At 32.6% G+C, this 24,670-nt stretch overlaps 1 protein-coding gene across 12 annotated transcripts in view; it reads right to left on the bottom strand.

The window, feature by feature from the left end:
- LOC127719355 (rap1 GTPase-activating protein 1-like) overlaps positions 1–24,670 on the bottom strand; it is a 145,316-nt gene that overhangs the window by 49,186 nt on the left and 71,460 nt on the right. Inside the window, exon 1 of one of the 12 annotated variants that reach the window (XM_052225442.1) lies at positions 22,207–22,612. The exons of the other annotated variants lie outside the window; for them this stretch is intronic. Within the exon in view, the coding sequence (XP_052081402.1) occupies positions 22,207–22,238 (32 nt within the window). The 5' untranslated portion in view covers positions 22,239–22,612. Of the gene's footprint in view, positions 1–22,206; positions 22,613–24,670 lie in introns of those variants that run through there. 12 annotated transcript variants of the gene reach the window in all.

Here is a 24,670-nt window from a genome sequence, read left to right as displayed (position 1 = left end):
AACAGATCTAAAAAAACATTGTATATTGCTTACAAGGAAAAACATAAAGTGATAATTAATTGATAAAGCAGCATGTTTGTTGCACATTTTAATATCTTTACAAGAAAATGCTTATTATTTATGACAAAAGTATGAAAGTTTGGCTTAACTTTACATAAAATACAGACATGTTATCTCTTGTTTTACTGATACAAATCGCCCTTCAAAAGCTGAACCATGTTATACTTGTTTTATTGCACCATTTCTCCTTGCTTGCAGAAGAAATTGTTGTATTTGTTTATTGCACCATTTCTCCTTGCTTGCAGAAGAAAATGTTGTATTTGTTTATTGCACCATTTCTCCTTGCTTGCAGAAGAAAATGTTGTATTTGTTTATTGCACCATTTCTCCTTGCTTGCAGAAGACAATGTTGTACTTGTTTATTGCACCATTTCTCCTTGCTTGCAGAAGAAAATGTTGTACTTTTTTATTGCACCATTTCTCCTTACTTGCAGAAGAAAATGTAGTATTTATTTATTGCACCATTTCTCCTTGCTTGCAGAAGAAAATGTTGTATTTTGTTATTGCACCATTTCTCCTTGCAGAAGAAAATGTTGTACTTGTTTATTGCACCATTTCTCCTTGCTTGCAGAAGAAAATGTTGTACTTGTTTATTGCACCATTTCTCCTTACTTGCAGAAGAAAATGTTGTATTTGTTTCACTATACAATGATGAACACATTCCCTAATGCATTTCAAATTAAATCAGTTTTAATGGATTTTTTTTTATCATGCTAATGAAATGCTTACTTAGTTTTCAAAATATAAGATAGGATAAACTTCAGCAAGTCACATCAACCTTATCACTCTATGGCTGTCTCCTTTAGACATCATATATTTCAATGGAAAATCTATCTTGAAGTAAAACATAGAGAATAACTTTCACAAAATAACCAACAGATTGGGAATCTAGCTGTCAACAGCAGCCATCTTAATTATCTTGTATTTATAACTGTATGTATCATCGTGGCAGGAGTATGTCAAATACAAAGATTTCACCAAATTAAATATTGTCATCAACACAATGAAGTCTTTCTGTCTGTACCCTATCTCTGTCTTAACGAACAAATAGTTCTAGAGTTTTGTAAAAGTGCTGGCTGAGACTTCAGTAAAGGAAGACTTTTTTAATTTACAACAAACCAATCAAATTAGGATGTGATGTGAAGCTTACATTGCCACTTAAAGAAATGTCTGGAGTTACAAATGTGGTTAACTGTTTATAATATCATGTAGTTCTAAACTGAAGCCAGAGTAAAGTACTTTTAACACTTTAAGGATAAAGTTCAGGTTCCGTTTTAAATCCAACAAGTTACATATTCAAACCTTGAGGTACAATAGGTATACATTCCCTTTAACCCAGCTTCAAACATTCAGTCAAAGGATAAATATATACTTTCATAAATGTTAATGACTTGTAATTTTTTAAAAACTCCGGTTCCAGCAGTGGAATATAAAGCTTGATGTCCTTTACTAAATTTACTAATTGTAACCAGTTTGGTATTTATACATCAGAATTGTGGAGATTGTTTGGAAAAAAACTTATTTTTACTTGGATGGAGAGTTGTCTCATTGGCACTCATACCACATCTTCTTATATCTATTAAAAGCATTATTGGGTCAGGTATTACAAAAGCCATTGTTTGGCCTAAAAATGGGAAATATGCTCAACTCTACACTATTACATTTCCATGTTCAGTGAACCATGAAACCTGGGTCAAAACTGAAAGGGAATTTTCTTCAAACAATTTTTAAATTGTATTAAAATTTCATGATATTGATCAAAGTAAATCTGTCCTACTGAAAGAAGTGTGACCTGACAAAAAAAAGGATGACTGTATACCAAGATATATATCCAGTAGAAGACAGCCATATATTTTTACAGACGCCATCACGAGTTGGTTGACCGTTATGGAATTTCCGTTTCACAGATGATAGCGGATATGTTCCAATTGCCGCTACAATAATCCCATCCCCCTTTCCCTTAATGTGACCTACAGAACTAGGCTTATTACCGGGTTTGTACAAACATGAGCAACATGATGGGTGCCACATGTGGAGCAGGTGCTACCCTTCTGGAGCACCTGAGATCACTCCGTGTTTTGGTGGGGTTCGTGTTGCTCAGTCTTTAGTTTTCGATGTTGTGTTTTGTGTACTGTTGTTTGTCTGTTGGTCATTTTTCTTTTCTAGCCATGGCGTTGTCAGTTTATTTTGAACTTATGAGTTTGAATGTCCCTTTGGTATCTTTCGCCATTCTTTTATTATGCTTATTTTCCCTGTGTAACCATTTTATACGATTAACATTTATTGAGTCTCATAACTTCGAATCCTTTTTTTGATTCAGTTCTCTGCAAAGTTAGTCTAAAATAAAGTTAATCAAACCAAATAATCAGAATTATGCAACATTTAACTAAAATGCTGCCATTAAATTTAAGGACAGATTGGGTAACTAATTATCTTTATCTTAAACTGAAAACATTTTGACTACATCACACAATATTTCCAGTTACACATATGGGCAATATCCTTGATTGTTTCACACGATATTTCTTGTTACTTACACAGGGCAATATCCTTGATTTTATCACACAATAATACCTGTCTTACACACATAGGCCTGCCAACTATCCAAATTTATGGGGGATATATCCCCCATGAGAGGTGTTGACTTGAATTTTGAAATTTTTTATTATATAAACTGAACACCTCAAATCAGTCATTCAAATTAGTTAAAAAGGGTATTTAAGCACATAACTATACTCAAAAAATATAGTAGAAGTTCAAGAACACTTAAATGTCAATATAAGAGGAGCATTAGGTTCTCCTGCGATAAAAATCTCCTATGGCGATTTTGAAAAGTTGGCAGGTATGCACACAGAGCAATATTATATCCCTGATAGTAATACACAATACTTCCTGTTACACACAGAGCAATATTCCTGATAGTATTACACAATACTACCTGTTACACACAGGGCAATATCCCTGATAGTATTATACACAATACTTCCTGTGACACACAGGGCAATATTCCTGATTGTATTAAACAATACTACCTGTTACACACAGGGCAATATCCTTGTATCACACAATACTCCTTGTTACACATAGGGCAATATCCTTGTTGTATCACACAATATTTCCTGTTACGAACATGAGGCAATATCCTTGTTGTATCACACAATACTCTGATACACACTGGGCAATATCCTTGTTGTATCACACAATATTCCCAGTAACACACAGGGCAATATTATTGTTGTATCACACAATACTACCTGTTACACACACAGGGCAATTTACTTGTTGTATCACTCAATACTACCTGTTACACACACAGGGCAATATCCTTGTTGTATTACACAAAATTACCTGTTACACATAGGGCAATATCCTCGATTGTATCACACAATACTCCGGATCCCAGTTACACACATAATGCAATATCCTTGTTGTATCACACAAAACTCCCTGTTACACAAATAATGCAATATCCTTGTTGTATCACACAATACTCCCAGTTACACACAGGGCAATATCCTTGATTTTATCACACAATACTCCCAGTTACACACAGCACAATATCCTTGTTGTATCACACAATGCTACCTGTTACACACAGGGTAATATCCTCGATTGTATCACACAATACTCACAGTTACACACAGCACAATATCCTTGTTGTATCACACAATACTCCCTGTCATACACATTGGGCAATATCCTTGATTGTATCACACAATACTCCCAGTTACACACAGGGCAATATCCTCGATTGTATCACACAATACTCACAGTTACATACAGCACAATATCCTTGTTGTATCACACAAAACTACCTTTTACACATAGGGCAATATCCTTTGTATCACACAATACTCACAGTTACACACAGCACAACATCCTTGTTGTATCACACAAGATTCCCAGTTACACACAGGGCAATATCCTCGATTGTATCACACAATACTCCCAGTTACACACATATATCCTTGTTGTATTACACAAAATATCCTTGTTGTATCACACAATACTACCTGTTACACACATAAGACAATATCCTTGTTGTATTACATAAAACTACCTGTTACACACAGCACAATATCCTTGTTGTATTGCACAATAATCTGTTACAAACACAGGGCAATATCCTTGTTGTATCACACAATACTACCCGTTACACACAGGGCAATATCCCCCATATCATCACACAATTTACTGTGTAACACACAGGGCAATATCTCCTGGAAATGATGACCTTAATGCTAAACCATAAGATACAAGTCAAAAACCATACTCCAGAAAAGTTTAGAATTATTAGAGCTGGCAAAGGGCAACAAATTACTTTCATGGCCACAGATAAAATCACAAGTTATACTGAAATGTTCATGACTCATACCAGGCTGTATCCCTGTTCTTTTTAAGGTGCACCAAAGCCAAAATGAACTGCCTATTTAGCCAGTTATTTATGTAGTGAATTTGTTATGATTTAATACATGTATTGTGGGAAAGATTCCTAAAAACCAAACTTTAATTTATGTTTCAGAGGGTGAATGGCTGACATCGGCCTAATATTTTGACTCACTGTGGAAATAAATCATTAATATTCGTGGATTTCGTGGGTAAAGGTTAACATAAATGTTAAACGAAGTACAAATTTTTTCTATATAAACTTATAGTATGCAGACAAAACATTTGGCAAAACCACGAAATGAAATATCCATAAAAATTTGTTTTTTCCTCAATTTATCAACAAAAACAAATGAATCCATAATTTAAGATAATCAGAATAATTTGACAACAATTTCTTTGATTATATTTTCCCGATAATCTGACTTTTAATTTACATTCAAATATTGTCTGAATTAAGTAACTCACTTATCCTATATTATACTTGTTTGTTATATAGTATTGAAATATAATTACCAAAACATACAGATGCATAAATTCAGAATACTGTACACCGAAAAAAGTGTGTACATGGTATGTGCGTGTACACAATGAATATGTTATCAATATTTTCAAGATATTCCTTACATTTACATGCAGGTCTGTCAAAAGGTTAAAAACATTTATTTTTTTACTTTTAGCGGTTTTTGTTTTTTTGAAATTTATGATCCTTAAAGGGGCATTAGCTTTCAAAATCATGTTCACCGATTTGACTCAAATTCCCATATTTGATTTATAACAATGTAAAGCATTTATCCAAATTATAAAAAGTCAAAAATAAACAACATTCCGGGCATGGGCTCGATAATATGTAGCTTCGTTTCGTGTGCATTTTAGATATAGACACCATCTAATTAACTGTCGAGTTGTCACCCCTGAAGACCTCCGATTGCCATATAAGCAATATAAACATAAATAAAGATATAAATAGATAGCAGACTTGTGCATTTGCATTTTTCTAGGTCTGTTTTATTTCATATTATAGATTTAAAATATATGTTAATCAACCTTTTTTTACCTGTATAAGAATGATTTTTTGTGGATCGAATCAGTCAATCAAATGATTTACCTTTGTTTCACTTTCAATGTTGACATTCTTTTCCTTTAAATAATTGAACACGCACAATGCATGGCCGTATCCATCTCTAGCCAAGGGGTTAAATTGAAGTTCACATGAATACGGATTCAATGAGGTCGAATTATTCACTTGCAAGTGAATAATTCATCCTCAATGTTTCTTAGCTTATTTTGACAAAATTGAACCATACTGGCTGCTAAAAGCGATATATTATTTCATTATTTTACTTTCATTAATGATTGAATAAAAAGAATCGTATTGTATATTTTTTATATATCTCGTAGCTAGTGCCCCTTTAAAGTCGAAAATTTTCGATAATCGATCAATTTCAAATTATAATCTACAATAATCTGAACATCATTACTAATTAGATCTTTGTCAAATGATGGGATCAATAACCTTTTTTTTGGAATATTTACATCTTATAAATCTATTAATTATAAGTTTGCACCTAACTTAGGTCCCTAATGAATTTGTTCGAAATCTTTATTGAATGACGGACAGGAGTTTTAGCAATATCTCTGCACACATAAACCTTTCCAATATTCAATTAAGACAACCAATTTGGTATTTTGTCAAATCCTGCCTGTATAATTACGGCAGTGAAGTATGGTTTGTGGTTAATCAGTTCTGTAGATGACAGTACTTTCTATACCAATCAAGCTTGTTATAATTTGTTCATCATTAAGGTTTGTCCCACCAGGAAAACAACACTTTATACTGACTCTATATTAAACTAAATCATACTAACATATTATTACATAAAAGTACTTAGGATAACATAGCAATGCATTGTAAACAGTGTCATAAGGAAAGACGTAAACTGTTAATTCCAATGTGTCCCCCCCGTGTTACACATATTTCATCTGTCCATGGACAATAACTAAAAAAAAAAAAGATTTTTTTGTTTTTTAAAACTTTTTATGAATATCTTAGAGAAATGAAGGCTTGAAAGGTCTTAAAATGCAATTTTCCATACAATTAAAATTTTCAAGGAGCATAATCTTTTAAAACAACTGTTTTTTTTTAAATTGTCAGAGATATTGCTGATAAAAACCTTTGATAGACGAAGGAATGCCTTGTATTTCTATTTCCCCACAATATGTCGCAAGGGGGACAAAAATATCTTCCAAAGGAGAGGAACTATGTATATTTTAAAAGAAATAATTAAAGGAAATTGGAAATAAACTCACATGTACTTTATAATAAATGAAACTGTGGGAAAATTATGTAATGGAAGAGCTAATAAATGTAATCATAGTCTAACGTAACCAGTTGACGCATAAACAAGACATAACAGAGGGGCCTGATGGGTTATTTTCGTTCTTCGTGATCGGCGCATTTTCGCTATCATGATCCTTTTTTTCTACAGATTTTTTTTTTTTTTTATTTTCGTGATCCGTGATCATGGAAGTTTATTTTCTGTGAATCGTGATTGACAAAAAAATCAACTCGTGAATCGTGATGAGACCCCCCCATCAGGCCCTTCATAACGGGTGCTATGGATACTATCAACAAGGTCAATAGGAAGATGGTCATACCAACAATTATCTTCACTTTCTAAAACAGAATAAAAAAAGTACATAACATTCTTGCCTGGTTTTTCTTATAAAAAGTAGCAAATTCAGAAAATGTGAGTGTTGAAGCCTATCATAACAAGTGAATCTGTGAGCTACTGCTCACTAATGATACCCCGCCCGCTAAAAGTATAAGGTAAACAGGAAGTTGTTGAGTGATGAATCTGAAAACCCATCCCACGGTATAGCGGACTTATATAAACCCTGAAAACAAATTTCAGAAATCCTTATACTGTAGTTCTGTCACGGAATAGAAGTTCCTTCATAATATAAGTTCCAAATGGAAACAATATTCTGGAATATTATTTCCACTGGAATAAATATTACAGTAAATGTTCCTAACGGAATAAATGGTATAGAATATTTGTTCCAACAGGAACAAATATTATGACATTGTTTATAACAAAGTTTCCAGTGGAACTTCTGTTAGGCGGAACAAATATATGTTGACAGTTCCTGAGAAAAATGTGACGAAAAATATTCATGGGACGGATGGATGGTCTGGCGACGGACTGACGGAGTGACGGAGTGACGGATGGATGGACTGACGGATGGACAGATAGAGGTAAAACAGTATACCCCCACTTTTTTAAAGCGGGTGTATAAATATTGGTGGAAAAATACTACTGTTTCCCCTATAGACATCCACTCCCTTATCAGTCATCATCCATTACAGAGTATAACACTTAACTTCTACCATAACAAATTCTACATTATAACTGAATTTAAACTTGAAGAAAATTGAATTTCTTTTAATGAACGATTCACTGATTGCAATATGCATCCGAGCTCAAAACCGACTTACATCAATCAACTTGACAAATTATTCCGTAATTCTGCAAAATTCTGCTTTCAACAATCAATAGCGACCATAAACAAAAACACGAGCAACACCGAACATGTAGTGCTCAATGTTTAATGACTACCATTAGTGTTATTCAGCAAGAGATACATGCAAATAAGAAATCATTGCTTCAGGGCTAATTGTCTCATCATCTGTGAAGGAGAAATATCGCTGGGATAGTTCCTGGTGTGACAATGTCTAAATCTAGGTCAATGTTGTGATGAATTTTATGTTTTTCCTTGAATACATTATCTATATTTATTTTCTCTACAATAAACATTGTTAGCTGCAAAAAGCCTGATTCTTTATTCCATGAAGTCATTCAAAAAATGTGTGGCTAAAATTTCTTTGTGTTTATGACAATTTTCTATCTGCAGTTATATATCAGAATCAAATGTCTAAATTTTTGCCCTAAAAATCATGTGACTTTGTCATGAAAAGGGGGTAATTAAATATTTTGACTGCTTAGGAATTATGATTTTAGAAATATTTATGTATAGATTTTTCAGTTTTGCCCTCTATGATTGATCCTTGGATAAATGACAGTACTATCGATGATCCTCTGTAATATGTTACTTTACCTGACCGACTATCAGATGTTCTACACCTTCAAGACACAAACGAATCACATGAACTTACTCCATTAAAGGTTAAACAGGAACCTAATCACTTACTTTTAATGGGATCACATTCTGCAGCCTGATCTGACCTTTCCAACTTAAAACTTTACTTAGTACTTGACAGAGTACAATATTTACAAGGTGCTCAAAACAACACTCAGTAGTTGGATTGGTTGATTATCTGGGCTGAGTTCAATAATAAATTTTACGACCTGGTTTATTAGGGGAGTATTTTGCTTGTTTGCAATATGCCAGTTACAGATACTAAACAAATGAAAAAAAGATTAAAAAAACTACCATAAACATTTTATATTCATTAATTATCGTTAGAATTTCTCATTGCCTAAAGCAAGGATTGTGAACTCTGACCCTTCTGCATAAAGGACTACAGTGTGTCCGAGACCCACACTGAAAAACTGTTAACCAATATATGGAAACATATCAAATATATATAATAGGTATACAATTATACTATAATATTTAATATTTTAATCATTATTACTATGTATCCTAGAACAGCTGAGAGCTGGTAATCTAATTTTCCTACTTAAGACTCATGTGTGTGTAAGTAAAATATAATAAAAAACCAGGATCAATTCACACCTTAGTCGTAAATAGTCATTTCACACCTTTCGGATAGTCAATATACTCAATCTATGAAAATGACACAATATGAAAACTAATTACAGAATTATAATGTCGAAAGGTTTCCCAGAACATGATGAAAATCACAATAGGGAAATAAAGGATTACTGGTTGTTTTGATCAGCAGACCATAGTGAGTAGCTGTACCTAAATTTAATCCAGCTGTCAATATTGAGTTATTAATTACTCCATTAGTCCTTATTTGGGAAAATCATAAGTTACCTGTTGAGAACCATTGTATACAGTCAAATCAAAATACATACCTGGGGAAGGAAGCAATGTATAAAGGGGAGGGGTTTCATTTCTTTATAAAAAAAATTACCATAGGCCAATTAAAATTAATTGATAGATTTTCATTCCCGCCCGCCCCTCTGAAATCGTTCCGCCAAATTTTTTTATTTTGAAAAATTTACGATTTCCGGATTTTGTTCATTTTCGTTACCGGTTACTGTCGATAATTTCGTTTCATTACTACATCCTGTTTCAAATTTTGGTTTTTGCATTTCTTTGTATGTTTGATTCGTTATACATGTATATACATGATAGAACCTTATTATTACACTTGCATATATGAAGAACACGTCACAAGAGCGTTTCATATCTAATAAAAAATAAAAAATAAAATCCTCCCACCCACCCCGTTTTTTTCAAAAATTGGGATGAAAATCTACTAATTAAATTTACTTGGCCTTATCCAATCAAAGCAGGTATTTATAGAGAGTCAATATGACACTGATACTTCAGGTAAGTTTCAACTTACAGATGTATAGACCTGTTGATAAGTCTCATTCTGATTTGATTTGATTTTTGGTGTTTTAACGCCACTTTTAAGCACCGCTTTTGGGCTTTTTGGTGGCGGCCAGTTTTTATTGTTGGAGGAAGCCGGAGTGCCCGGAGAAAACCACCGACCTTCGATAGGAAAACTGACAATCCTAGTCAATTAAGATTGGAGTCGAGTGCATCCACACGAGCGGGGTTCGAACTCACAACCTCAGTGTTGACTGGCTAGTGATTATAGTAGTAACTACTTAGACCACTCGGCCACCGAGGCCCCAGTCTCATTCTGTGTCAAGTTACAGTTATTGGAAAATTTTAAATCTTCTCCCCTCAACAAACAAATGTATAGATCTGTTGATAAGTCTCATTCTGTGTCAAGTTACAGTTATTGGAAATATTTAAATCCTCTCCCCTCTACTAACAAATGTACAGATCTGATGATAAGTCTCATTCTGTGTCAAGTTACAGTTATTGGAAACATTTAAATCTTCTCCCCTCAACAAACAAATGTATAGATCTGTTGATAAGTCTCATTCTGTGTCAAGTTACAGTTATTGGAAATATTTAAATCCTCTCCCCTCTACTAACAAATGTACAGATCTGATGATAAGTCTCATTCAGTGTCAAGTTAGTTATTGGAAACATTTAAATCTTCTCCCATCAACAAACAAATGTATAGATCTGTTGATAAGTCTCATTCTGTGTCAAGTTACAGTTATTGGAAATATTTAAATCCTCTCCCCTCAACAAACAAATGTATAGATCTGATGATAAGTCTCATTCGGTGTCAAGTTACAGTTATTGAAAACATTTAAATCCTCTCCAATCTACTAAACAAATGTATAGATCTGTTGATAAGTCTCATTCTGTGTCAAGTTAGTTATTGGAAAATTTTAAATCCTCCCCCCTCTACTAACAAATATATAGATCTGATGATAAGTCTCATTCTGTGTCAAGTTAGTTATTGGAAATATTTACATCCTGACCCCCCTCTACTAACAAATGTAGACCTGATGATAATCTCATTCGGTGTCAAGTTACAGTTATTGGAAACATTTAAATCCCCCTCTCCCCTCTACTTTAAAAAAATTCTATATAAGTGCTACTAAAAAGCTTTTTTCTTTTTATTATAGAACTAAATTTTCCAAAATAATAATTTGAACCATTTTGAAAATGGATAAAAAACAATTTCTTAAAAAAGTTGAACATTGGATACATTCTCTGTATAAAAGACTCGAGATCATTATACATGAGTATCCTTGTTAAACAATACAACAATAAAAATTTCAAGTCCTTATAAAATAGTTCCATAAATAAGTATTAATTAAACAACATGATGTAAATTTCTAGGACAGTGCATGCTTTAAGTTTAAAGAGGTGATGTATATATCTTCAAATATTTAAGGAAAGTAAAATCTATCACTCTTTGTCTGTAAGTACATTTGCCCTATAACCAAAGGCAATCTGGATCAGGAATGTGTTTACTGACATGTAATATTATAATCTGCACTTAAAACTTCCTCCTGAATCATAGTTCCTGTCATTTAACGGTCAACTTTGTCATTTTTCATAAGTGATAGTGTCCCAATTTTATTTTCTGTACTAAATACTATCTGCGCAGCAGTTTTACAACTTTATGTTTGTATATTACTTGGAGACAAATAAATCTAGAACTATTTTTGCAAAACTTAATATTTGCTGTATATATACCAAAAGCAATACATATTGTAACAATGGAAATTAATAAAATCTCACAACTTTTCGAACTTTAGCATATTTCAGATCCATCAAATAAATTTTAGTCAGGAAGACAAATAATATATAAATCATAAGATAGCCTTCATCTTTTATCCAACATAAATCATAAGATAGCCTTCATCTTTTATCTAACATAAATCATAAGATAGCCTTCATCTTTTATCTAACATAAATCATAAGATAGCCTTCATCTTTTATCCTTCATCTTTTATCCAACATAAATCATAAGATAGCCTTCATCTTTTATCCAACATAAATCATAAGATAGCCTTCATCTTTTATCCAACATAAATCATAAGATAGCCTTCATCTTTTATCTAACATAAATCATACGATAGCCTTCATCTTTTATCTAACATAAATCATAAGATAGCCTTCATCTTTTATCTAACATAAATCATACGATAGCCTTCATCTTTTATCCAACATAAATCAAAAGATAGCCTTCATCTTTTTTCCAACATAAATCATAAGATAGCCTTCATCTTTTATCTAACATAAATCATAAGATAGCCTTCATCTTTTATCCAACATAAATCATAAGATAGCCTTCATCTTTTATCCAACATAAATCATAAGATAGCCTTCATCTTTTATCCTTCATCTTTTATCCAACATAAATCAAAAGATAGCCTTCATCTTTTATCCAACATAAATCATAAGATAGCTTTCATCTTTTATCCAACATAAATCATAAGATAGCCTTCATCTTTTATCCAACATAAATCAAAAGATAGCCTTCATCTTTTTTCCAACATAAATCATAAGATAGCCTTCATCTTTTATCTAACATAAATCATACAATAGCCTTTATCTTTTATCTAACATAAATCATACGATAGCCTTCATCTTTTATCCAACATAAATCATATGATAGTCTTCATCTTTTATCCAACATAAATCATAAGATAGCCTTCATCTTTTATCCAACATAAATCATAAGATAGCCTTCATCTTTTATCCAACATAAATCATAAGATAGCCTTCATCTTTTATCCTTCATCTTTTATCCAACATAAATCAAAAGATAGCCTTCATCTTTTATCCAACATAAATCATAAGATAGCCTTCATCTTTTATCCAACATAAATCATACGATAGCCTTCATCTTTTATCTAACATAAATCAAAAGATAGCCTTCATCTTTTATCCAACATAAATCATAAGATAGCCTTCATCTTTTATCCAACATAAATCATAAGATAGCCTTCATCTTTTATCCAACATAAATCATAAGATAGCCTTCATCTTTTATCCAACATAAATCATAAGATAGCCTTCATCTTTTATCTAACATAAATCATAAGATAGCCTTCATCTTTTATCTAACATAAATCATAAGATAGCCTTCATCTTTTATCCAACATAAATCATAAGGTAGCCTTCATCTTTTATCCAACATAAATCATAAGATAGCCTTCATCTTTTATCCAACATAAATCATAAGATAGCCTTCATCTTTTATCCAACATAAATCATAAGATAGCCTTCATCTTTTATCTAACATAAATCATAAGATAGCCTTCATCTTTTATCTAACATAAATCATAAGATAGCCTTCATCTTTTATCTAACATAAATCATACGATAGCCTTCATCTTTTTTCCAACATAAATCAAAAGATAGCCTTCATCTTTTTTCCAACATAAATCATAAGATAGCCTTCATCTTTTATCCAACATAAATCATAAGGTAGCCTTCATCTTTTATCCAACATAAATCATAAGATAGCCTTCATCTTTTATCCAACATAAATCATAAGATAGCCTTCATCTTTTATCCAACATAAATCATAAGATAGCCTTCATCTTTTATCTAACATAAATCATAAGATAGCCTTCATCTTTTATCTAACATAAATCATAAGATAGCCTTCATCTTTTATCTAACATAAATCATACGATAGCCTTCATCTTTTTTCCAACATAAATCAAAAGATAGCCTTCATCTTTTTTCCAACATAAATCATAAGATAGCCTTCATCTTTTATCTAACATAAATCATACGGTAGCCTTATCTTTTATCTAACATAAATCATACGATAGCCTTCATCTTTTATCCAACATAAATCATAAGATAGTCTTCATCTTTTATCCAACATAAATCATAAGATAGCCTTCATCTTTTATCCAACATAAATCATAAGATAGCCTTCATCTTTTATTCAACATAAATCATAAGATAGCCTTCATCTTTTATCCAACATAAAACTTTTTGCCATTTCACTTTCACTATGAAAATCGAAGGATCCTGGAAACATAACTTCCATTGAGAAAAAGTTCCAAAACAGAAGTTCTAGATTATTATTTACATCTCCAATACAACTTTGCATATAAACTAAAAAGTTGATAATTTTCTTACTTTACATAAGATTAACAAATTATCTGTAACCTTTCCAAAATTCATTAAAGAATCGGATAATAATAATGTTGTAAATTCAAAAATTTTTGCGATGTTTTAATAATATTGCATAAATTGTAAAAGTGTAGATTTCGCAAAAATAAAAACTGACATTTATAAGATGACTAAATGTACATAATTAGTCAGGTGCTCAATAAGATGCATTATAAAATATTACACATCATTTAGTATTTATTCAGTTCAAGCACTAACTGATTATTTAGGGTTTTTTGTTTGCTGTTTGTATGTGCATAAATACTTTCTGTATAATAAATTAGATCACACTTTCAGAATCTAATGCATTCTGGGTAAATATTTTAAAAGCATCACTGTGTTAACGTTATGATTGGTTAACATCCAAAACCATGGAAATTTAACCAATCATTTTACATTATTTTGGTTTTGGCATACAAAGAATGAAATTTAACCAATCATTTTACATTATTTTGGTTTTGGCGTACAAAGAATGAAATTTAACCAATCATTTTACATTATTTTGGTTTTGGCGTACAAAGAATGAAATTTAACCAATCATTTTACATTATTTTGGTTTTGGCGTACAAAGAATCAGATATTTAGAGTAACCCACAATCCTTTAATTTTGGAAACAGTGAACAGTTTGACATTTTTGCTTATTGTGTCTGTTTGTTGTGTTCACACATTGTAGTCGGTATAATGGAATTTTGTGCGACTGTCATGCAGGTGAAGGTTTGGCTGGCTAGAGGGCCAGGTTCGGTCTGCCATTCTCTACATAAGGAAATGCCTGTGCTGGGTTGGGAGTGTGACGGTTGTTTTCCATTCGTTTGATGTGTTTGGGCTTTTGATTTTGCCATTTGATAAAGGACTTTTGGTTTTGAATTTTCCTTGTAGTTTGATATTTTTGTTATATTACTTTTTACTGTTTTCTGTCTTTAATAATTGCGGTTTCATCTCCATTTTACATTGTCATAATTTTCATAACTTGTTACAGTTTCATTGAATTGATCCATTCCTATTATAAATCTCTGTACGACATCTCTTTTAAACCATACAAGTACAATATTACAAGAATTAAACTTGTATAATCTAATTCCCCCCTCCCAGGGCTATACATCACATTCCTCCCTCAACTTCCAATAATAGTGTTGATAGAAGCTATGATGTACGATTCCTCTGTTGGATTCTCAATCATTGGCATAATTCTCATCAAATTAAAATGTAACAATTCAATCAAATCTCACAGTATGGTTAAAATGTCAGCTCAATATCACAGCCAAGTATAATTGATTTATAACAAAAATATTCAATATTCTATGTGTGATGACAGTTCTCAATTCATTGATATTTTACTTAGAGAATTGAGAACTGTTGCTTAGACCTTTACATTTTTAAATGTTTTTAATGGCCTTGAAATATATAGAAGTCAATTACAGCTTCTGTATCCTCCAATGTATTGCAGTTACTGCTCATTCTCAGCTTTTATTAACAATAAAAAGATAAGGAGATGTGGTATGATAAGCCAATGAGACAACTATTCCACCATTGTTCAAATAGAGTGGATGTAAGCAATTATAGGCGACCGTACAGCCTTCAACAATGAGAAAATCCCTTACCGTATAGTCGGCTATAAAAGTACTGACATGAACAAATACAGAACAATTCAAACGATAAAAACTAATAGCCTAATTTATAACAAATAATAAAACAATCTACCAACAACAAAAAAAAAGAGACATGAACCAACGACAACCACTGAACTACAGGCTCCTGACTTGGGAGGGGCACATAAAGAATGTGGCACTGGGTTTAATATGTTTGTGAGAGCTCTACCATACCTGGGACAGTGGTGTAACAGCACACCATTAAAACAAACTATAAAATTAGTAGCAATTGGCTTAACTCAAAAGATCGGTACAAGGTACAAAAACAACTCACATAAAAACAATAGAAACAAAGCACTGAAATAAGATTACTCACACTGAAAGGCTATTATACATTAATGGAATTAGAAATTCAGTGAAAGCCCAAATGATAAAAAATATAAATGAAAAGAAATACAGAGTAAGTGTGAAAGAAACATTTTAAAGCAATTATCAACCAGAAATAAAGTCATCTAGATGAGCTGACTTGCATAAATTGTCACTGAAAAATTTCTGACCTAAAGTAAGAATGGATTAAGAATCAGACTATTTGTTAATACTTTTAGTAGGATGAATATTATTCTTTGCTTAGGGCAGCCATTTTTATTAAATTTTTTTTGTGAGCTGAGGGACTGTCATTGAACTCAAGAAATGTACTAATCTGACATCATCTGCAATCAAAGATTATAGCCAAATTAATTTCCTACAAATGAAATATTAACAGAACCACTGATTAATCAAAATAAAGCTTTAGCAGAAAAAGGGAAATGAAATATTATTGTAATTTCTGATACAATACATGACCTTTAATGGGATATAGAATACACCCGATTATAAAATATTCCCAATTTTTCTGGAGCACTGTGATAAGAGACCTCCCTTATGGAACTACATATATGGTTAATGCATGCAAAGACTTTTCACAAGTCCCACTCTAAACATTGCCTTGCAGGGGCCTCCTCCCCCTTTTTTTAAATCCTGGATCCACACCTGGTGATGCTTGTGTAATAGACGTATTTACACTTGTATGCAAATTTGTCCGCCATTACGTAAAATCACACAGGTTCCCGTAAACTTTGACATCATAATTCAAAACATTTGACGTCACAATTAAAAAGTGATTGTTGCCTGACGTCAAAAGGTGATTCGGAGTGGATCTAAGGTCATTCTGAGGCAAAATATAGCTAAATACCAAAAGTGTAAATACGTTTATTTACCTTTCTGTTTTTGGTGTACTGCCATGGCTTTGCTGTTGAATCAATGTCTGTTAAATTTACCATCATGTTCAATTAGAAGAACATCATGGTAAGATTAGTTCAGGACACCAAAACCAAAATAATTTATACACTCATACAGAGGGTGCTATTAATCACCCAACTTACAGGGAACTTAAGAAACTCAAAAGATTGTATAAAACAGACAGTGTGAACAACATTTATATTTCAGTAATCCATAGATAACTGTAGTTATTGATAAGTTCAGAGTTCAAATCACAGTTATTATGTAACCTAAAACACTTGAACAATTCAAACTGATCAATCTGTATTTACATAATGTCTACTACAAAATTTGTATACCTTGATAAATGCCATTTTGGATACTGGCCTCTAAAAAAAGATTTATAATCTAGACAAAGTGGAGATAAATGAGAAAACCAGACATTTAACCTTTTATCTTGTCAACTGATGGATAGAATTACAAGTGTTCATACATCCAGTCTTTGCTCTTACTCCTAAATGTGATGTCCTTAGAGGATTAGCAGCAAATACCAATTTTCAAATCTTTGGTGACCTTTCATGACAACAACTACAAAATTAGACAGACCACAATCATGAGACAACCTACAACAGTAGAGCGACTACTACCATGAGACCACCTACAACATTAGACAGACCACTATTATGAGACCACCTACAATATTTGAGTGACTACTACCATGAGACCACCTACACCATTAGAGTGACCTATACTGCCATGAGACCACCTACACCATTAGAGTGTCCTATACTGCCATTAGACCACCTACACCATTAGAGTGACCTATACTGCCATGAGACCACCTACAACACTAGAGTGACCTATACTGCCATGAGACCACCTACACCGTTAGAGCGACCACTACCATGAGACCACCTTCAACATTAGACAGACCACTATTATGAGACCACCTACAATATTTGAGTGACTACTACCATGAGACCACCTACACCATTAGAGTGACCTATACTGCCATGAGACCACCTACACCATTAGAGTGTCCTATACTGCCATTAGACCACCTACACCATTAGAGTGACCTATACTGCCATGAGACCACCTACAACACTAGAGTGACCTAAACTGCCATGAGACAACCTACACCATTAGAGCGACCACTACCATGAGACCACCTACAACATTAGACAGACCACTATTATGAGACCACCTACAATATTTGAGTGACTACTACCATGAGACCACCTACACCATTAGAGTGACCTATACTGCCATGAGACCACCTACACCATTAGAGTGTCCTATACTGCCATTAGACCACCTACACCATTAGAGTGACCTATACTGCCATGAGACCACCTACAACACTAGAGTGACCTATACTGCCATGAGACCACCTACACCATTAGAGCGACCACTCCATGAGACCACCTACACCATTAAAGTGACCTATACTGCCATGAGACCACCTACACCATTAGAGTGTCCTATACTGCCATTAGACCACCTACACCATTAGAGTGACCTATACTGCCATGAGACCACCTACAACACTAGAGTGGCCTAAACTGCCATGAGACAACCTACACCATTAGAGTGACCACTACCATGAGACCACCTACAACATTAGACAGACCATTATTATGAGACCACCTACAATATTTGAGTGACTACTACCATGAGACCACCTACACCATTAGAGTGACCTATACTGCCATGAGACCACCTACACCATTAGAGTGTCCTATACTGCCATTAGACCACCTACACCATTAGAGTGACCTATACTGCCATGAGACCACCTACAACACTAGAGTGACCTATACTGCCATGAGACCACCTACACCATTAGAGCGACCACTCCATGAGACCACCTACACCATTAAAGTGACCTATACTGCCATGAGACCACCTACAACATTAGAGTGTCCTATACTGCCATGAGACCATCTACAACATTAGAGTGACCTATACTGCCATGAGACCATCTTCAACATTATAGTGACCTATACTGCCATGAGACCATCTTCAACATTAGAAAGACCACATTTGTTAGAACTGATAGCATTTTTATTTATTTTAATTTCAGGTGAAACCTACAACATTTAGAATAATCCCCCCTGAATACAGAACCTATAAATGAATGTGACATTTTTTATGCCCCCGCCATCTGACAGCGGCATTAAGTGTTACCCTTGACCGTCCATCCTTCAATCTTTCCGTCCGTCCATCCCATTTTTGTTTGTTTGAAGCTTGAGCAGGGGCATTCGTGTCCTCAGACACATTTTTCTTTTAATTGAATCTCTTTTACATATATATATATATATATATACTGGTATAATTAATTGTTACTATTTTCCAGTTAAAATCAATATGGAATCAATCCAACATTTTTTTTTTTTTTATGTAAAAAAATAATCAATTGGCTTATATCTTTTTTAATTCAATTATGCTGTTCTATTCTATTTCAACATCAATTTAAATATCATACATTTTATCAGCAACTAAGAAATTTCATAATCATTAAGGTTACAGTTATTCATTACAGAAGTTTTCACTATGTCATCTCTGACCAACTTAGATTCTATACAATTTTCTGGAATAAATCCAAAATTAATCTGTTTGACGACAGAACTAATATGTTTTCAGACCTACAACAAGCCAAAAGTCTTTTAATGAAGATTGATAAAGAAACACAGAATATATAGAATGCCTGAATGGAAGGATTATTGTAGTTTATTATTGTAAGAATCCATCTAAATATCAACCTTCCAAGAATTATAACAAGATAACAAACCCAAGGGGAGGTAACTAGTAAATATACAAATCTCATTCATTAGAATTAACTTCATACATACTTTGGATTATTTCTCAGTTTAATGGGTGCCTAATGGGTTGGATAGAGTAACGTCATACCTAAGGTAGCTTACTTCTATTTTAATCATTTCTTCTGAATGAAGCTATCCAGATAAAACAACGAATTTGATCTTACAGATTACATGATGACCTTGACACTTAGAAATGTTAGACTACTATTAGGTTCCAAAATCACTATAAGGAAAGGTTGAATCAAGATTTACAGGGATTTCCCTCTAGAATAATATAAATATATACTGTAAACAAGAAATTTTTTGAATCTGGAATAAATTTTGAATCCTGAAAAATTGATAAACAAGAATGTGTCCATAGTACACTGATGCCCCAATCGCACTATCTTTTTCTATGTTCAGTGGACCGTGAAATTGGGGTCAAAACCTAAATTTGGCATTAAAATTAGAAAGATAATATCATAGGGAACATGTGTACTAAGTTTCAAGTTGATTGGACTTCAACTTCATCAAAAACTACCTCGACCAAAAACTTAAACCTGAAGCTGGACAGACGGACGGACGGACGGACGAACGAATGGACGCACAGACCAAAGACATAATGCCCCTAGGTGGGGCATAAAAATGTATGATGAGAACTTACACAACTATGGAGGGTTAGCCATGTATGCTAAGGTTCAGTTTACTTTTTCTGATATTTCAGTATAAACTAACTCAGACCCCCCCTTAACCATGCATCCTTAATTAGGTAATTGCAATGTTATTTTTTCATAGTAATAATTATAGTTTTTTAAAGTAAAAAGGTGCCAATATTAAATGTTAGAAAAATCTAGATAAAATTATTTCCCGCCAAGTTTTCAATGGCTTATAATATCTCAAAAACAAGGACTGTGACAGAACTTTCATTTTTTTCTGCTTGTTTAGTTCTGTTATTTATATACTATCAATTTATAACAGTTTTTTAAAAAGCTTGTCATTTTGAAACAGAGTAGCGAACATCCTTAAGTTATCGTTATTGGCATTGTATTTTCAATATTCAAAGAATTATGTGTTACATTTCTAAATTAAAAATTAACCTAATTAACATAACTGAAAGAGGTCATGAATAAAAATAGATAAAGTGTTCATAAAATAATATAAAATGATAAGTCATTAAGGAGTTTCATAACTTTTAAACCACTTATGACAACATCTTGAAAAATTTCAAACAATTAAATTAAACCATCTAAAATCACCATATGAAAAATAAAGTAGAAATTGCTTTGAAAGCTTTTAGTGTCAATTTGTTTAAGAATGACTGGTTACAGAAATTCAATCTGTCTCGGTTTTATAAGAATTAACAGGAAAGTGACGGACATAACCAAGTTATCGATGATCAATAGAGGAAAAGACTTGTCATCAAAAAGGTCAGTTTAATTTCTAAAAATACTGAAATGTCACAAAATATATTTAATACATCTTTCTTAATCAGCTCAGTATAGTTGTAACTCACATAAATGAAAGGTAAAGAATTTATCTAAAAAAAATTACAATCCCAAAACCAAGAGGGTGGAAACCAACAATGTATCCAATACAAAATTGTTTACATCATAATTTTACAAAATAAGCATTACTTCTTTAAGATAAAGAAAAATTCTCCCAAAATTTAAGGAATACAGAACTGAAGGACCCCCAACAAAGGTGCAAATCCAGGATTTTGAAAAAGGGGACGGCCACCTAGCCCTCCTAAATTCGCCTCTGATCAAGACCCTCATAAAAGACAGGAAGAGAGAGGTTACATTTGTAGTAATCACTAAATTTAAGTCAACTATTTGAGTATTTGATTTCTATTAAAAATTTATTAGGCAATCAGAAAATACTCTTACAGCCAACTTTGTATTACTAAGAAAATAAAATCTAAAGGTTTTGCAATACATATGGATAGCACTTGTTGACAACATATATACTATATCCATGGTTCATGGACCACTGAAGATCCCTTGTTGACAAAACATATACTAATCCATGGTTCATGGCCCACTAAAGAGCCCTTGTTGACAACACATATAGTAATCCATGGTTCATGGCCCACCTGAAGATCCCTTGTTGACAAAACATATACTAATCCATGGTTCACTATAGGCCCCCTAAAGAGCCCTAAAGGTAATGGTTGGAGTATTCAACACTAGTGTCATGGTTATTAGTACTATAATAAAGGTAGGATTTTAGTATGACCTTGGGTTGATTTTATAAAAATAAGTGAGATATCGATTGCCTGAAACCCCTCAATGCTCTAATATAACTTCATATATCGATTATACCTGTAACCCCTCACATCACCTGGCTTAAAGTTCAATGCTCTAACTACCATCTATCTCTTACCTTTCTTTTTTACTTCTTGAAAACATTTTCATAACACAAGACTATATCACATCCCTAATGTGTTTTATTCCAGTTAGTCAATTTAATCATTGGAAGAATTTCATCTTCACTGCATAGTTATCCGATTCAATTAATTGCCGTAATGTCTTCTGCAGGATTCCACATTTTTTGTTGTCATTGGTATTGGTATTTTACCTGACTTAGTTGTCGGCTTTGATGAAAACACAGATTTCAAATGAAATGAAGTCTAACAAGGAAATTCTGTAATAAATTTTCAGTGAATTTTTTTGCCATTTAATTTTGATGTGTTCTTTTATCTAACATCATCTTTATACTGCGTTAATCTTAAACTTAGACACAACCTATAGTCTACTAGCATCTTAGTTTTCTGTATAAGTCACTTGTCTAGCTAAATCAAGGATTTATTGTGGAAATTCATCTTAAAAATCACATATGTATATATGTATATACATAGCATTATGATTGCAAATCATTCTTTTTGTATATTTTGCACAAACTGACCTTGACTTATAACATGGAATGCCTTAACAATCACAATCACAGCATAGGTTCTTATTTCGCTAATGATCCCAATTAATACTGATTATAAATATGTGTACATAGTATTAGCACGTTTGGCTTTAACACTGAATTACAGTATGTTATCCACATAATGTCCATCAATTTTACACTTAATTATATTAAACCAACTGATCGTGAGCATATAGATCCTTCCTTTTTTTTTTTACTGTTTATATGATCCAATTAACATTACATTTCCCTGCAGTATCCGCTTTCAAAATAACAAACTATCATATTATCAACCTTGTGTTCAGTCTTACTACATCATCATTTAAATTGTAACAAAACAGACTTGTAAGATGGCATTGATTTTGTCAGAATATGAAATATAGCCTCGTAAAATTTGCCTGATTTAAACATAAAGAATAGTCCCAGCTGTTGATGTGTTGTCACATAGTTTTACACAGTACGGTGTTTAGTATATATAAATTGTAGCCTTCAACCATGTTCTGCGATACGATACCAGTCATTACTCACAATTTCCCATGCTCAATAGAAGGGCTATTATACCATTATTCAAAGGGTCAATACATCCAGAGAAATTGCTTGTCAATTTTTCTTGAAATCATTGATTTGGTTCCCTTAGAAATATCGTGTATTACATTTAATTTAGCAGAATTTGTCAAGGAATCTGAGAGATTCAAATCAAAGGCTTGAGAATGAACAACAGTACAATAATCATACAAAATTATCAAATCTAACGATCCATTTCCTGACTAATGAACGTTGTATCATAGCAGTCAGAAATAAGCTACTTTGTTATTCTCCATTTCTTTGCAAACAACGAGGATATGTGGAAAATAATCAGTCCTTTGTACACACAAATCATATGACAAAGTATGGTTTCTTATTATCTAAGGAAAGTGAGAAAGAGAAAAGTCATGTTGAAGGAATTATTATGCTTACAAGAACTGACCACATGATCACTTAAAAAGTCAAGGTTATATATTAGATATATATCTTATTTACGCCATGATAATGGCTAATACAAAATGAAAGTGTTCAATAATTTAAAAAGAATGTGGAGGGGGGAGGGGGTCTTCGTCATTTATATATCTTTTTGTAATGTTGTAAAAAAATTATATATGGAATTTTGTCTACATTATGTGACATATATATACATAAATTAATCTTTCGTTCCTCAGTACCCTGTATAAGGCTGTTGTCTGCTCTTAGGTGGGGTTGTTGTCTCTTTGACATATTCCCCATTTCCATTCTCAATTTTATTCCCAATGAAAAATTTAAAATCATGCTCAATTCCCCAATCAACTAATTATGATTAAAAACATGTATAAACTTTCAAAATTATATCAAAAACATTCCCAAATTCATGATAAACCCTTAATATTCATTTAATTTGGGAAAGTAGCAATGTTTTAATACTCTAGTCTGTAATATATAGGGTCAACAGAAAGCAAAAAGTAATGGCCAAAGACTGATAACTTAGAATGGGAAACTATATATATACTGTAAATTCAGAAATTATTGCGTGCATTTATTATTGCGATTTTGTCATTTTAGACTTAAATGCAATTTTAATTTTTACGATTTTGAGAAAAATCCTGTTTAGTTCATATAAAATATTTCAAAATGCGAGTTTAAATTATTGCGTTTACAACTCTGTCGCATTTGTTGCAATAATAAAAACCTCGCAATAATTTCTGAATTTACAGTATATAGGCTGCTGTGTATTGTGTCATTTTGGGAATAATAATAGTCTCTCAATAAGATGGCCGAGCTGTCAAAATGACAACAAACCAGGTTTTTCTTACATTCGTTAGTGTCATTGTTAAAACAATCAGTAACCATAACTCCTGAACCATTATTTAATAAATAGTGACAATCGTAATACAAAAATTTCAACTCCGCATTTAGTCATATT

This window comes from Mytilus californianus, unplaced genomic scaffold (genome assembly GCF_021869535.1).
Source record: "Mytilus californianus isolate M0D057914Y unplaced genomic scaffold, xbMytCali1.0.p SCAF_11, whole genome shotgun sequence".
NCBI classification, from domain to species: Eukaryota; Metazoa; Mollusca; class Bivalvia; order Mytilida; family Mytilidae; genus Mytilus; species Mytilus californianus.
Note: the sequence above shows the minus strand (reverse complement) of the source record. Positions and strands in the feature narration are given on the sequence as shown.